Source organism: Schistocerca piceifrons, chromosome 4 (assembly GCF_021461385.2).
Source record: "Schistocerca piceifrons isolate TAMUIC-IGC-003096 chromosome 4, iqSchPice1.1, whole genome shotgun sequence".
NCBI classification, from domain to species: domain Eukaryota; kingdom Metazoa; phylum Arthropoda; class Insecta; order Orthoptera; family Acrididae; genus Schistocerca; species Schistocerca piceifrons.
Window position 1 is genome coordinate 65,580,945 of NC_060141.1, and position 13,675 is coordinate 65,594,619.

At 42.5% G+C, this 13,675-nt stretch overlaps 1 protein-coding gene across 1 annotated transcript in view; it reads left to right on the forward strand.

The window, feature by feature from the left end:
* LOC124794666 (trans-1,2-dihydrobenzene-1,2-diol dehydrogenase-like) overlaps positions 1-13,675 on the forward strand; it is a 108,862-nt gene that overhangs the window by 78,797 nt on the left and 16,390 nt on the right. The window contains exon 5 of the mRNA XM_047258198.1: positions 10,345-10,492. Coding sequence (XP_047114154.1) covers positions 10,345-10,492 — 148 coding nt within the window. The remainder of the gene's footprint in view (positions 1-10,344; positions 10,493-13,675) is intronic.

Genomic DNA, 13,675 nt, shown 5'->3' on the forward strand with positions numbered 1-13,675 from the left:
AATATTAAAATAATTACAACATGCACAGAATGCACAGAAACATTCAGGCAATCATTCTTTCTGTGATCCATATGTGAATGAAATGGGAGGAAACCTAAATCACTAGCACAATGGAACATACCTTCTGTCACACACTTCATAGTGGTTTCCAGAGTATGGATGTAGATGGAGGCTTATTGGCTGGTTACAGAGATAATTCAAGGGTGGTGCTACCAAGTCAGCACAGTATGCTAGTACTTTGGCTGGGATAACCTTACAGCCAGAAGAGTCATTACTTTTAGCAACCTAATGATTTTTTTGATGTCTCTAACAGGTCAGTTGGCAAAGCATATGTCTGATGATGAAATATACATTGCCTGTCTAAGTAAGAATATTAGCTTTGATTTCAATAGATTGTTTTTAGTGTCCATGTTCTCAGCTGATATTTGGAAGAATTTGTAGAATTTAGTAGCCAATTTCATGTTATCTGTTTGATTGCTACTGTTACCTGTAAGTTAATCATCATTTGTTCAGTTTGTTCCATATGTAATAATGCTCCAATTTTTCTTGACTTGTTCTTGGAATTTTGAATATTTCATGCATGGCTTTGGCCTTTTGGGTGACTTGCTTTATAACTTTGTGATATTGTTAACAGTACATTTTTAAGTTGTGATATGAGCTGCTTCTTTGTATTAAATGAAGCTCTCTCTTTTTAGTGAAAGATATTTTGATCCCAGATGTTAGCTGCACTTTCTCTTGGCTTCCTGAAAGCACATCCCTGGCCAATTGCAAAAGAAAACTGTATTCATAACACTGTAAGAATATTTTTAGGGCAGAATTGAATTCCTGGATCAAATGACCTATGGAAATACAGCTAGGTGACATTTTCAACAACAAACTAAATTTTGATGGGTACACACCCTGTCATTTTCAGGCAACTGTCAAAATGTTGGTGGTTGTTGAAGATGTCACCCAGCTAGATTGCCATAAGCTTCCTAGCAGTATAAAACTGTGCACTGGACTGGCACTCAAACCTGTGACCTTTGCCTTTCACAAACAAGTGTTCTATCGACTGAGCTACCTGAGCAAGATTCATGACCTGCACCCACAGCTTTCATTTCTACCAGTCCCTGTCTCCTGCCTTCCAAACTTCAAATTAGTTTTTCTGCATACCTTGCAGAAATAACGCTCAGAAGAGAAAGGATGTTGTGGAGAAATGGCTTAGCCCGTAGCCTAGGTGATTGTTTCCAGAATAGAATTTTGACTGTGCAGCAGAGTGTGCAATACTTTGAAACTTCCTGTTGGCAAGGTAAGAGATGTTGTACTGTTGGAAGGGAAGTGTGAGGGTGGGTCGTGAATTGTGCTTGGATAGCTCAGTCAGTGGAGCACTTTCCCACAAAAACCAAAGGTCCCAGGTTAGACTCCCACTACATTACACACTTTCAGTCTGCTTTATTGCTGCCGTTTTAACCTCATGGTTAGATAAATCATTTATTATGGGGTTCACATCTATTTAATTAAAGACAACTTGATTTAGAAATAACTTATTGACTGCTGTTATAATATGTCTTTCTACTCTTGTTGGGAATGTTGAAATCTATATTGAAATCTCCACTTAAATCATTTCTCAGTTGTTTCTACTAAGTGTTACTAGTACTGTCTCTAATTGCTTAATGAAGTTGAAAACATTTACTGTTGGAGGCCTACAGGTTGTCAGAATCGTTACAGTACATGTTTCCATGTTAATGACATTGCGGTTGTAACACAATAATTATAAAAAGTGTGCTATTAAAGATTGATTTACGTTATTTATATCATATTTTGTATTCAGAGTTAGGAGAGTGCAATAATTTTAAACATGATAGTGCTGAAATTTAGCATTGTAAGTGATGCTTTACTGCCCTGTCCTGTGCTGGATTGTGCTGAATTCTCTGTGAATTTCATCAAAAAAGTTTGATCATGCCTTGAGAACAAAACTATGATGATTATATTTGTCCACGACACCTAGAATGATCTTACCAACATGCATGCCCAGCATCATAGCTTACATGACACAACGAAGTTTACAATGGAAAATGAGACCCACAAAAGTGTGAGCTTCCTACATATTAAAACTATAAATGCTAAGCAACAGCAAAATTCAGAATCCATCATAAAGATATGTTATAACCTTTAATCCTAATAAATTGCGTGGATATACAACGTAGAGCAATAGCGAGTTACATGCTTCCAACTGCCATGCCGTGACATGCAGCCGGCACCGTTCATAGCCAGGTGGCGCTCCCGCGCTGAGCCGAGTTGCGGAGCGCCTCTATCGCCATGTTCGCGTACTGACGTAGCGGCACTTTTAACTCTCGTGGCACTGTCGCAACACTTTTCCCCCCCTTGAAAAAAAAAACACTCACTTCCTTGGAGGCACGGACAGTGCGGAGACATCCATGGCCTCTTGGGAGGCCCCGAGAAGATCCCGCGGAGAAACACGAGAGTATGGTCGAAAATGTCCAGGACGGAAGCTTGCGCGAACGCACCTCCTGGACGAGATGATGGGGGAAAACTCCGGAGCAGCGTCCATAGGTGTCGTGGACCTGGGGGTGTGCCCCAGCGAGATGGGTCCCGGAGAAGGCGGCGTCGCGAATGGGGACGGTTCCGGCGTACTCGGAAGCGGTAGCGACGTCGGCTGCAGCAACACGCGTGGAAGATCGGCAGCAGCGACAGGACTGGCTTTTCGGGCTGGTGGAGACGAAAGAAGGGGCGGTGGCACCAACGTGGCCACCACTCGTGGGCGCATCTGGTCGTAATGGCGAACAACCATGCTGTCGTCTGTACGTATTTCACAAAGCTGGCGGCCGCGAAGAGCCTGGACCACCCCTGGAATCCATTTAGGGCGAGATCCGTACCCCCATGCCCACACGTCGGCGCCCACCGGGTATTTTCCCGCACTAGGTGACAGTACAAGGCCTGACAGGGTGAAGCAGGTGCAGTAGAGTGCGCGGTTGGTGGCCATGCAAGAGTTCAGCAGGGCTGCGATCACCCAGAGGCGTGAAGCGATAAGAACTCAGAAATTGCAACAGAGCGTCATCTGTGGAATAATCACTAAGGAATTTTTTCATCTGGCTTTTGAAAGTGCGGACAAGGCGCTCGACCTCCCCATTCGATTGCGGATGGAAGGGCGGTGCTGTAACATGATGAATCCCTTGTCCAGTACAAAAATCACGGAAGGCCTGCGAAGAGAACTGAGGGCTGAGGGCCAGCAAAGTCAGCGTGCACCGTTCCCATGGCTGCGCCGGATCAGGCCACGGAGAGGGCATAGTACGAGGTGCAGCCAGTTGTTGAGCACACTGACCACACGCAGCGACCATGTGGGCGATGTCTGAATCAATACCGGGCCAATAAACGTGCCTGCGGGCCAGGGTCTTAGTCCGAGAAATCCCCCAATGGCCTTCATGCAATAGTTTGAGAACATCTTTGCGAAGAGAGGCTGGCACCACGACCCGTGGAGAGCCAGCCGTGGCCAGAAGAACAACACCTTCACGAACAGACAGACGAAGGCGCAAGGCATGGTAGTTGCGAAGGGGATCCGATGCCCGGGCCTTGGTCTTGTCCGGCCAACCCCGTTGAACAAAACCGATCACCTGACGCAGGACCGGGTCCCGCGCAGTAGCCGACGCGACCTGCGAACCTGTAAGGGGAAAACCCTCGACTGCACGACGTTCTTCCTCATCAATGTGGAAACAGAGTAGTTCATCTCGATCGAAAACCGGGTCGGGGCCCATCGGCAAACGCGACAACGCGTCAGCATTGGCGTGCTGGGCCGTGGGGTGATAGTGAATCTCATAGTGAAAACGAGACAAGTATAAGGCCCAACATTGCAGGTGGTGAGCTGCCTTATCCGGAACCGACGCCGTGGGGCTGAACAGAGAGACCAGCGGCTTGTGGTCGGTGATGAGGTGAAACTTAGAACCATACAAAAAAAAACGCTGAACTTTTTTAGAGCATAAATGATAGCGAGCGCCGCCTTTTCGATTTGATAGTAACGCCGTTGGGCATCGTTGAGGGTCTTGGTAGCGTAGGCGATGGGTCGTTCCGACCCATCCTCATACCGATGGGTGAGAACAGCCCCTAGGCCATACTGTGACGCGTCAGTCACCAGAACCAAGTGCTGACCCGGACAGAATGTGGCAAGACAAGGCGCCGACTGCAAATGAGCCTTCAGGCGGACAAAAGCCTGCTCACACTCGTCGGACCAGCAGAAAGGAACGTTTTTGCGTAACAGCTGATGCAGAGGATGAGCCACCGCCGCCGCGGAGGGAATGAATTTGTGATAATAAGCAATCTTGCCTAGAAACGGCTGAAGTTCTTTGACCGTAGACAGCCAGGGTAGAGCGGTAATGGCCGCAACGTGCTGTCACAGAGGACGTATCCCCTCACGGGACAAGTGGAAACCAAGATAAACAATGGAGGGTTGGAAGAACTGTGACTTGTCCAGATTGCACTTCAACCCAGCCGAATGCAGAACCCGCAAATTGCGAAGGTGCTCCTCAGTGGAGGCCCCCGTGACAACAATGTCATCCAGGTAGTTGATGCAGCCGGGAACGGAAGCCGTGAGCTGTTCCAAAAACCGCTGAAAAATGGCCGGCGCGCTAGCGACGCCAAATGGTAACCGCTGGTACTGATACAACCCACAAGGAGTGTTGATGATGAGAAATTCCTTGGAAGAAGCATCCAATGGCAACTGATGATACGCCTCCGATAAGTCAAGTTTGGAAAAGAACTGGCCCCCAGCGAGCTTGGTAAATAACTCCTCAGGACGGGGATGAGGATAAGTGTCAATGAGGCTCTGAGCGTTGACAGTAGCTTTAAAATCACCACACAATCGCAGACTCCCGTTTGGTTTAGAAACCACCACGATTGGCGATGCCCATTCGCTGGAGGTAACAGGAAGGAGAATCCCCGAAGCTGTTAACCTGTCTATCTCAGCCTTGACAGGTGCACGCAACACCATCGGAATAGGGCGTGCCCGGAAAAACTTAGGGCGAGCCGTAGGCTTAAGAGTAATGTGGGCTTCAAAATCCTTGGCACGACCCAGACCAGCAGAAAACATGGACGAGAATTCAGAACACAATCCATCCAGCTGTTGATACGGAATATCCTCAGATATGAGGTACACATCATCATCAATGGAGAACCCGAACAACTGGAAAGCATCATAACCGAACAGGTTTTCAGTGCCAGCATGATCCACCACATAAAGCGTGAGGGTCCGAACAACAGACTTGTAGGCAGTGGAAGCATCAAACTGGCCAACGATAGGAATTTTCTGCTTATTATAAGTTCTCAGATTTCGCGTAACTGGAGACAAGGGAGGGGAGCCCAACTCCAGATACGTGCGAGAATTAATGAGAGTTACTGCAGAGCCAGTGTCCACTTGCATGCGAATGTCTTTATCCAGAACACGAACAGTAACAAACAACTTATTTGTTTGAGAAAGCACACAGTTAACATCCATGTCCGATGCCTCGTCCTCGTCCACAGGGACTTTAGGGGACTGACACACAGAAGCAATGTGGCCTTTTTTCCTACAGGAATTACACGTGGCCCAACGTTTTGAACACGTGGCCCTGTCATGCTGTATGAAACAACGTGGACAAGAAGGAAGTGCGGAACAAACCTGCTTCTGTCGTTGCTGTTTTCGCTGCGAGCGTGGCGGCCCAACGCGACGTTGTTGACGCGAGTGAACCGCCGCCACATCGTCGTTCCCCTGTGAAACAGGCAAATTGTCCGTGTCGAAAGTGGTCTGTACAGCGCCTACATCACACCACGCGTCTATTTGCGCACCAGCAGCGTGAGACACTTCAAAAGATTGAGCGATGCTTAGAACTTCCGACAACGACGGGTTTGGCAGTTGTAAGGCACGTTGCCGAACTTCTTTATCAGGAGCAAGCCGGAGAATAGCATCCCTAACCATTGAATCAGCATAAGACTCATGATGAGTGTCCGTGACAAACTGACATTTCCTACTCAGACCGTGTAGTTCCGCCGCCCAAGCCCGGTAGGATTGATGGGGCTGTTTACGACACCGGTAGAACGACACGCGGGCGGCAACGACATGGGTGTTTTTTCGGTAATAGTTAGACAATAAATCACACATTTCTTGGAAGGACAGAGAGGCTGGTTCCCGCAGAGGGGCTAACTGAGATAGCAGCTGATAGATCCGTGGGGAAATCCAAGATAGAAATAACGACTTACACATAGGAGCGTCAACAACGCCGAAAGCCAAGAAGTGTTGCCGCAAACGCTTCTCATAATCCTCCCAGTCTTCAGCAGCCTCGTCGTAAGGAGCGAACGGAGGCGGAGAAGAGGAAGACAGACGATGAGTAAGCGACGTCGACAATGCCTGAATAGCAGCCGTCAGCTGTGTTTGTTGCGCCTGAATAGCAGCCGTCAGCTGTGTTTGTTGGTCAACGAGCGCTTGCAGAAGCTGTTCCATGTCTGCCCCGACACGAACACACAATTCCACAATGCAGGAAAAAAATATCCGACCTCGTCGCCAAAAAGTGTTATAACCTTTAATCCTAATAAATTGCGTGGATATACAACGTAGAGCAGTAGCGAGTTACATGCTTCCAACTCCGAATCTGTCACTCCACTGCCGTGCCGTGACATGCGGCCGGCGCCGTTCATAGCCAGGTGGCGCTCCCGCGCTCGGCCGAGTTGCGGAGCGCCTCTATCGCCGTGTTCGCGTACTGACGTAGCGGCACTTTTAAATCTCGTGGTACTGTCACAACAAGATACAAGAACAGATGTCATTAGCCATAATAATTCCTGTCGCCTAAATATGCACAAAAATACGTACTTTCATTCCATGCTGCATCAAATTATCTGTTGTAATTTCTTTAGAAATCTGTGAAATAGAGGAAGAATTGGGAGTTTTGCACAGGGAGCTTAAAACAATGGTTTTAAATGGCAAATAATACAATGTGTGCAGATAAATTAAAGAAAAGCAGAGCAAGAACCGAACAGAAACTACCATGACTAAAGACAGGTTATAATGATGAAATTAAATATGTCTCGGTGTCATATATTGTTAAAATCTTGGATAAAACTGTGTGGTAAAAATGAATAAATAAATAAATAAAAATAAAGGAGCATACTCAGATTCATGTGTCACACAAACAGCAAAGTTGACCCCTTGTCAAGACCTGGCATTTATAAAATGAATTGTGATAGTTTCCAGAAATTTTATACAGGTCAGACAGGATAGAATTTTGGCACTAGATACAAAGAACACTCCACGTTGACTGACAGCAGTAATTCTTCAATGGCAACACATTCAAAAGAGACTGGCAACACTATTTCAGAGGCCACCAAGCCCGTACAGTTCTACATGAAAGCAGGAAAGGAAGGATTATGGAGGAGATAGAAATTTACCGTTATACTAAAAGGGAGAATTAGTTGGGCAGTGGTGACTGTCTGTCAGTACATCTTTGAAAAACTTTTTACTGGCAGATAGCCAGTGGCAAATTAATACGGCATTAGGTACGAGTAATATGGCAAGTTATGGTTTTATATATATACACACACGTGCCACCGTGGCAGTAGTTATTTTAAAATGTTAACATACATAGAATGTAGGTCGCATGTGGTGTTTAAGAATGTATGAGTATTCACTGGAATGTGACTAACAGTCAAAATCAGCTGATAGTGATTCAGATAACAATAATTACGTAACAGCCAAGGTGGAAAATGGAACTGCCCTTCAATAAATTTGTAGCTTCGTGTTAAAGAAGAATACTCTTTTTTATGTACTTCTTAATGAGTTGTAGCTTTTTTATTTTCAATTTTCAGGGTCTTTTTTATTATTTTTTGTGACATGCCAGTTTATTAGAGCTGGAAGAAATGTTGGTAATACCAAATTTGCCACGTTCATCTTTGAAATAAATAATTTCTGCCTCGTATAATTTAGTCTATATAGTTTCTTTTCTTTTTATTTTTTCTTCAAGTACTCTGGTGCCACTGTAGTATAAATTAATGTACATACTAGCCACACAGATGATTGAGAGATTGATGAATGTATGATGGGATAAAAGAAACTGTTGACCTAATTAAGAGCATCAAAAGTTTAAATATGGAAGGTGACTGAAAATTGATGGTAATAAAACAAACAGAAGGAAAAAGAGCAGGAGAGCAGGAATTGGGGAAAAGGAATTTAAGAGGCAGCCACCTCATAGAATTTTGCAAAGAGCCTAATTTAAACCTTGCTAACACTTGTTTAACAACCATCAAAGAAAGTTGTATACCTGGAAGAGACATAGAGACTCCAGAATGTTTCAGATAGATTGTTGAGTTGTGTATGAAAAGTAATGAGACTGACAACATCTGAGCGATCTGGCAATACTTCGTTGTTCTACTTGTGTAGAGTGGTGTGCTCATCCCTTACAGATGCTCAGTCCGAGTTCCAGCTCCCTGCAACCACATGATTTTTGGCAGCATCATCAGTGAGATTGTGTTTTTGTTTTGTATTATGAAAAGGAACAGTAGAATTTAGAACAATGCTATGCCATCATGTTTTGCGTTAAACTTGGCGAATTCACGAATGTGGCCTTTCAAAAGTTGAAACAGGCCTGTGGGGAATACTCCTCATCAAGAATACAAGTTCTTTGCTGCCACAAATCATTTTCGAAAGGCTGAGAACACGTTGAAGGTAAACCTCGCGTAGGGAGACCTTCTATTAAAAAAAAAAAAAAAAATGTTGAACGTGTGCATGCGCTTGTGAGAGCACACCAATGTTTAACGAGAAGGATAATGGGTGACATCAGATTTTGACCAAAGTTTTGCACATGCAAAAGCTTTGTGCCAAAAAGCTGCCAAAGAACTTCACAACTGAGCAGAAGGACAATTGCGAAAATGTGTGCGTTGATCATCGTGAGAGGATTGTCAGTGACCACAAATGGCAAATGGTTCAGTCTTGTGATCACGGTGATCAGTCCTGGATTTTTGAGTACAATATTGGCACAAAGCACCAAAGTGAGGAGTGGCACACTGTGACATCTGCTCGAGTGAAAAAAGTTCAAATAATCAAATCAAAGATCAGAGCAATGCTGATTTGCTTTTTTGACAGTAGGGGTAACATGCCTAAAGAATTTGTTCCTCTAGAACAAACTGTCAACCAAGTGTTTTACAAAGATGTCCTTAAAAAACTCGAAAAAGGGGTGAATAACGAGAGAGCAGATATTGCAGTCAAGTGGATGCTGCACCATGACAATGCCCCATGTCACATGCCCTCTTTCACTGTGGAATTTTTGACCTCAAAAGGCATTCCTATTGTCCCACAACCCCCTGAGTCCTTGGGACTTTTTTCTTTTCCCAAAACTGTCTTAAAAGGACATCATTTTGAGACTCTGGAGAACATTCAAAGAATGTGACCGACATGTTAAAGACCTACCATTTAAAGCCTTTCAGCACTGCTACCAAGACTGGGAACAATGATTCCGCTAGTGTTAGCTGCCAAAGGGAACTGCTTTGAAGGGGAAAGTATTGTTATTTGAAAAAAATAAAAACTTTGGTACATAAAAAATCACTTATCACTTTTCTCACACCTTTGTGTATTGGTAAGATAGTGATTCTGAAACCAGAATTCAAATGGCAAAACATTTCCAGGTGCAGGTATGAACTCTGACCATATTTTATTGTTTATGAACTGCAGATTAAAGATGAAGGAACTTCAGAAATTAAGGGAATGAGACCTGGATAAAATGGGAGAACTAGAAGTTGGTTAGAGTTCCAGATGGAGCGAGTGGTAATGATTTACTGAAATAGGGGAGGTCAGTAAATAGAACATGAATGGGTAGCTTCAAGAGATGAAACAGTGAAGCCAGCAGACAGTCAAGAAGGCAGATAGATAAGGCCGAGAAGAAGTTCTTGGATAACATGCATAATATTGAATTTATTTACAAAAGAAGGAAGTATAAAATTACAGCAGATGATGCAGGCAAAATGGAATACAGATGCCTGAAAAAACAAGAATGAGAGAAAATGCAAAATGGCAAAGTTGGATTGGCTAGAGGAGAAATGTAAAGCTGTAGAAATGTGCAAGACTATGGGAAAGGTAGATGTCAGTATTACTTAAGAATGTCTTTACTATTGCTGTCCTCTTCAATAATCTGTGCATAGAAGCTCTGGCTTTCATTAAATCCATCATTTCTTTTATCTTGAATGTACACTTCTTGCTTTAAATTGGTATATAATGCATTATTATATTGTACTTATTATGGACACCTTACTAGAGCTAATCATTAATGTTTGATCATGAAAGTAGAAATGTAGTATAACTTCTACAGATCATTTAAAACTGCATGTTTATTTCAGATACCAAACTTTTGGTGCCCTACAAGTTTGGCAACACCAGAGAAGACATGTGATTTCATACTACCAACAGCATCAAAGTCATTTAATTTTGTAAATAGTGCAGGTCTACGCTATGAAGCTATGGAAGTTCGCCGTTGCTTGAGGGAAGGTAAGATGAGTTTCAGAAGCTACGTTTGAAAATTTGTAATATTCTAGTGCATTTAAAATACACATTTTTAGATATTCTGTTTTGAAATTTTGTAACTGTCGTGTGCATTTAAGATACTTCTAGAGCTAAAGACATATTTTGTTTGTGTATACTCTTGTCACAAGATTTTTAGATTTGTTCACATCTGTCATATTGTTAGTATAGAGTATCAGTGAACACATTAAACTTGATGAAAGAGGTTAACTAGCATATGCTCACATATATTATTTTTCAGCTAGACCAGTTTCTACTATATGTCGTTCTCAATAGACTATGAAATTTCTTAGCCAATGGCTACATGAGTATGTAGTAGGATCATACATCCCCTCACATTTCCTATTACATGCTGATGCAGCTGTTGGCCAAGTAGGGATGTGGATTATTGAAAATGACGTAAGAGTAGAAGCTAGTGAGGCCAAAAGCAGTATATGTGAGTTGACTGTTAACATTTGTAGTCAGCATTTTTAGACATCAAGAAATACGTTTCCCATGTGCATGCCTGTCACAATATTTTGTGTAAAGTTTTCCATCTCACTTAACACTTAATATGAATATTTTACCAGTGGTAGGGTTCACATGTTACGTAGGCCAGTAGGAAGCAGGGTAAATAAATACGATGAAGTACATCATCGAGCTTAAGATATGGTGGCTGGACAGACAATGGAAGAAGTAAAAGTTATATGTAACAATATAATGAAAAGGATAGTTGCTACTCACCATATAGCAGATACGCTGAGTCGCAGAAAGGCATGACAAAAAGACTGTCGGGAAGTTAGCTTTTGGCTAACAAGGCCTTTGTCAAACACACACACACAAACACACACATGCAAATGCAAGTCCCACACAGTTTTGTGTGTGTGTGTGTGTGTGTGTGTGTGTGTTTTTACAAAGATTTTCTCTGCTGCATATTGAGCAACAATTATACCTTTCATTATATTGTTATAAGCATGTGAGCTATTGCAACATAGAATGCCAGTTCTGTGAGAGTTTCCATTGTGGAATAATGTTATCTGTAAGTTAGCTGTTTGACACACACCAATTTCAGATTGAGCAGGAAATAGTTACCAGTTATGACATTGTATAAGAAGTATCACGAGCAAAAGTTTTGACAGTTTGGTTTACTATCTTATTTCCACCATCATAGACATCTAAACAAAAGAAATTTTTATTACAGTGGTAAGGAGAAAACGTGGTATGTTACAGGAGAGTGTTGAAGGTCATATGGATTGAGTGAGGAATTACACATCTTGAATTAATAAATGAGAAAAATTACCAGTTGAGAGAATGAATTGTTGGACACAAGACTCTTTGTTTAGAATTGTGGCTAATGAGATGGTGGAAGGAAAGGAGTTCTAGATTTGAGGCAGATCATTGAGCATCTAAGGCATGGTAATCATGCTAAAATGAAGAGACTATCTGGCAAGTGACAGGAATGGAGATTAGATTAGATTAGATTTACTTTCATTCCAATTGATCCGTAGTGAGGAGGTCCTCCAGGATGTGGAATAAACCTAATGGTTGATGCCTGAAACAACAGTGCTTTCTCTAGGTACAGACTGGTTTGGCTCCTGCTCATGTGCAACTGAAAACTGCCTTCAGTTTGGTCAAACAGCTGGAAACATACTGATCAGTGTGTTGGTTGGAATATCTGAGGTACAAACCTTCTGTCGCTCACACCAACACCTTCGTCTCCAGAAATGGTAGATTTGCAGAGTACTTGCCTACTTGAGTGTACATTACATATGAATATCAGGTCTATGTAACGTGCAGAAAAGTCATTTTGGAGGAGGGGACTGCTTTGTTATTTATCTTCATCACCCACAAGCACTATCTGAAACTGGCAACGTACGTGAGCCATTGTGATCCCACTTTTGCTGTTGTAAATTGTCCAACTTATTGTACTAACTAAAAGTAGGTGCACAGGTATAGAGGTAAGGGCTGTAAATACATGGGATAAGAAGACAACTTACACTCAACATGTGTGCCAAAGAAACTCATGGGAGAAGCATTTTCAGTTTGTATTACAGACAGAGTGGAACTAATAATAAGTTGTGGTTCTCCTTGGAGCAAAAGGTGCCTTTTGTCCAAGTTCTCTTTCAGATTATTGACAAAGAAGATCCAGATGGCCAACCTCGATCCTAATGTGTATACAGCATCATTCACCAAAAGTGCCAGAATATTTCAAATTTTATAAAGGAATGGTGGAACATATAGTAGTTACTACAAAAGTTACCTAAAGCCTGAAATAAACTGCTGTGTGATTTTTGTGACATATTTAAATGTTTACTAATGGGACTTGTTACACAGAATGTGTGGTAAATAGGAATGACTTTGCATGTAAAGTCATTTGAACATGACAAGATGTTATTACAGATAGATTGAAAGTTATGGGCAGACTCGACAAAGTACCAAACTCATATGAAAAAGCAATTGAAGGCTTTATAGGAAACCAAGACCAAACTATAGTAATTAAAGAAATCCATAGTCTCCATTAGTTCAATGAGAAAAGTGCAGCTTTAAAACAAAAGTTCTGTGAAATCATTGTGACGGCTTTACGAAAAAATTATGTTGCATATGAAGTTTAAAAAACATTCATTTTTAAAAGCAATGGGAAATTAAAACCCATGTCCCTCTTGTGGCCAGGATTTGGTGGACATAAAAGGAAGAAGCTCCTATGTGGACAAATAACGCTATACACTTTATTAGGAATAGCATAAATAAAGGTACTTTCATAACCACACAGCCTGCCATAGAATTAATCATTGAAAAACACAAAGAACTTCTGGATGTAGTGTGCACTGCTTCAGTCTGATAGTTTTGCTAATCAATGACACTTCTAAATTGGGCATCAATCGTGAATCACAGTTATAGTCTATGTACAGACATGCCACAAGCTGGATTTCTGTCCAGTATTCACACTTTTTCTACAATAGTTTGATACTGAATCCGAAGGCAGCAGTCTACAAACCTGTGATCAATGAGGGACAGGTTCTCGGTTGCCCAGCTGACCGCTCTGGAGGATAGCAAAGGCATAGTGGTCCCAGATCGGCTGTTGGACTGCATCCTGTATCTGCTGCTGAAACTGTCTGGTTGGTGGCTGGGGCCAAACTGACTGGCTGTGGCCTTAGGTTGACATAAATACCA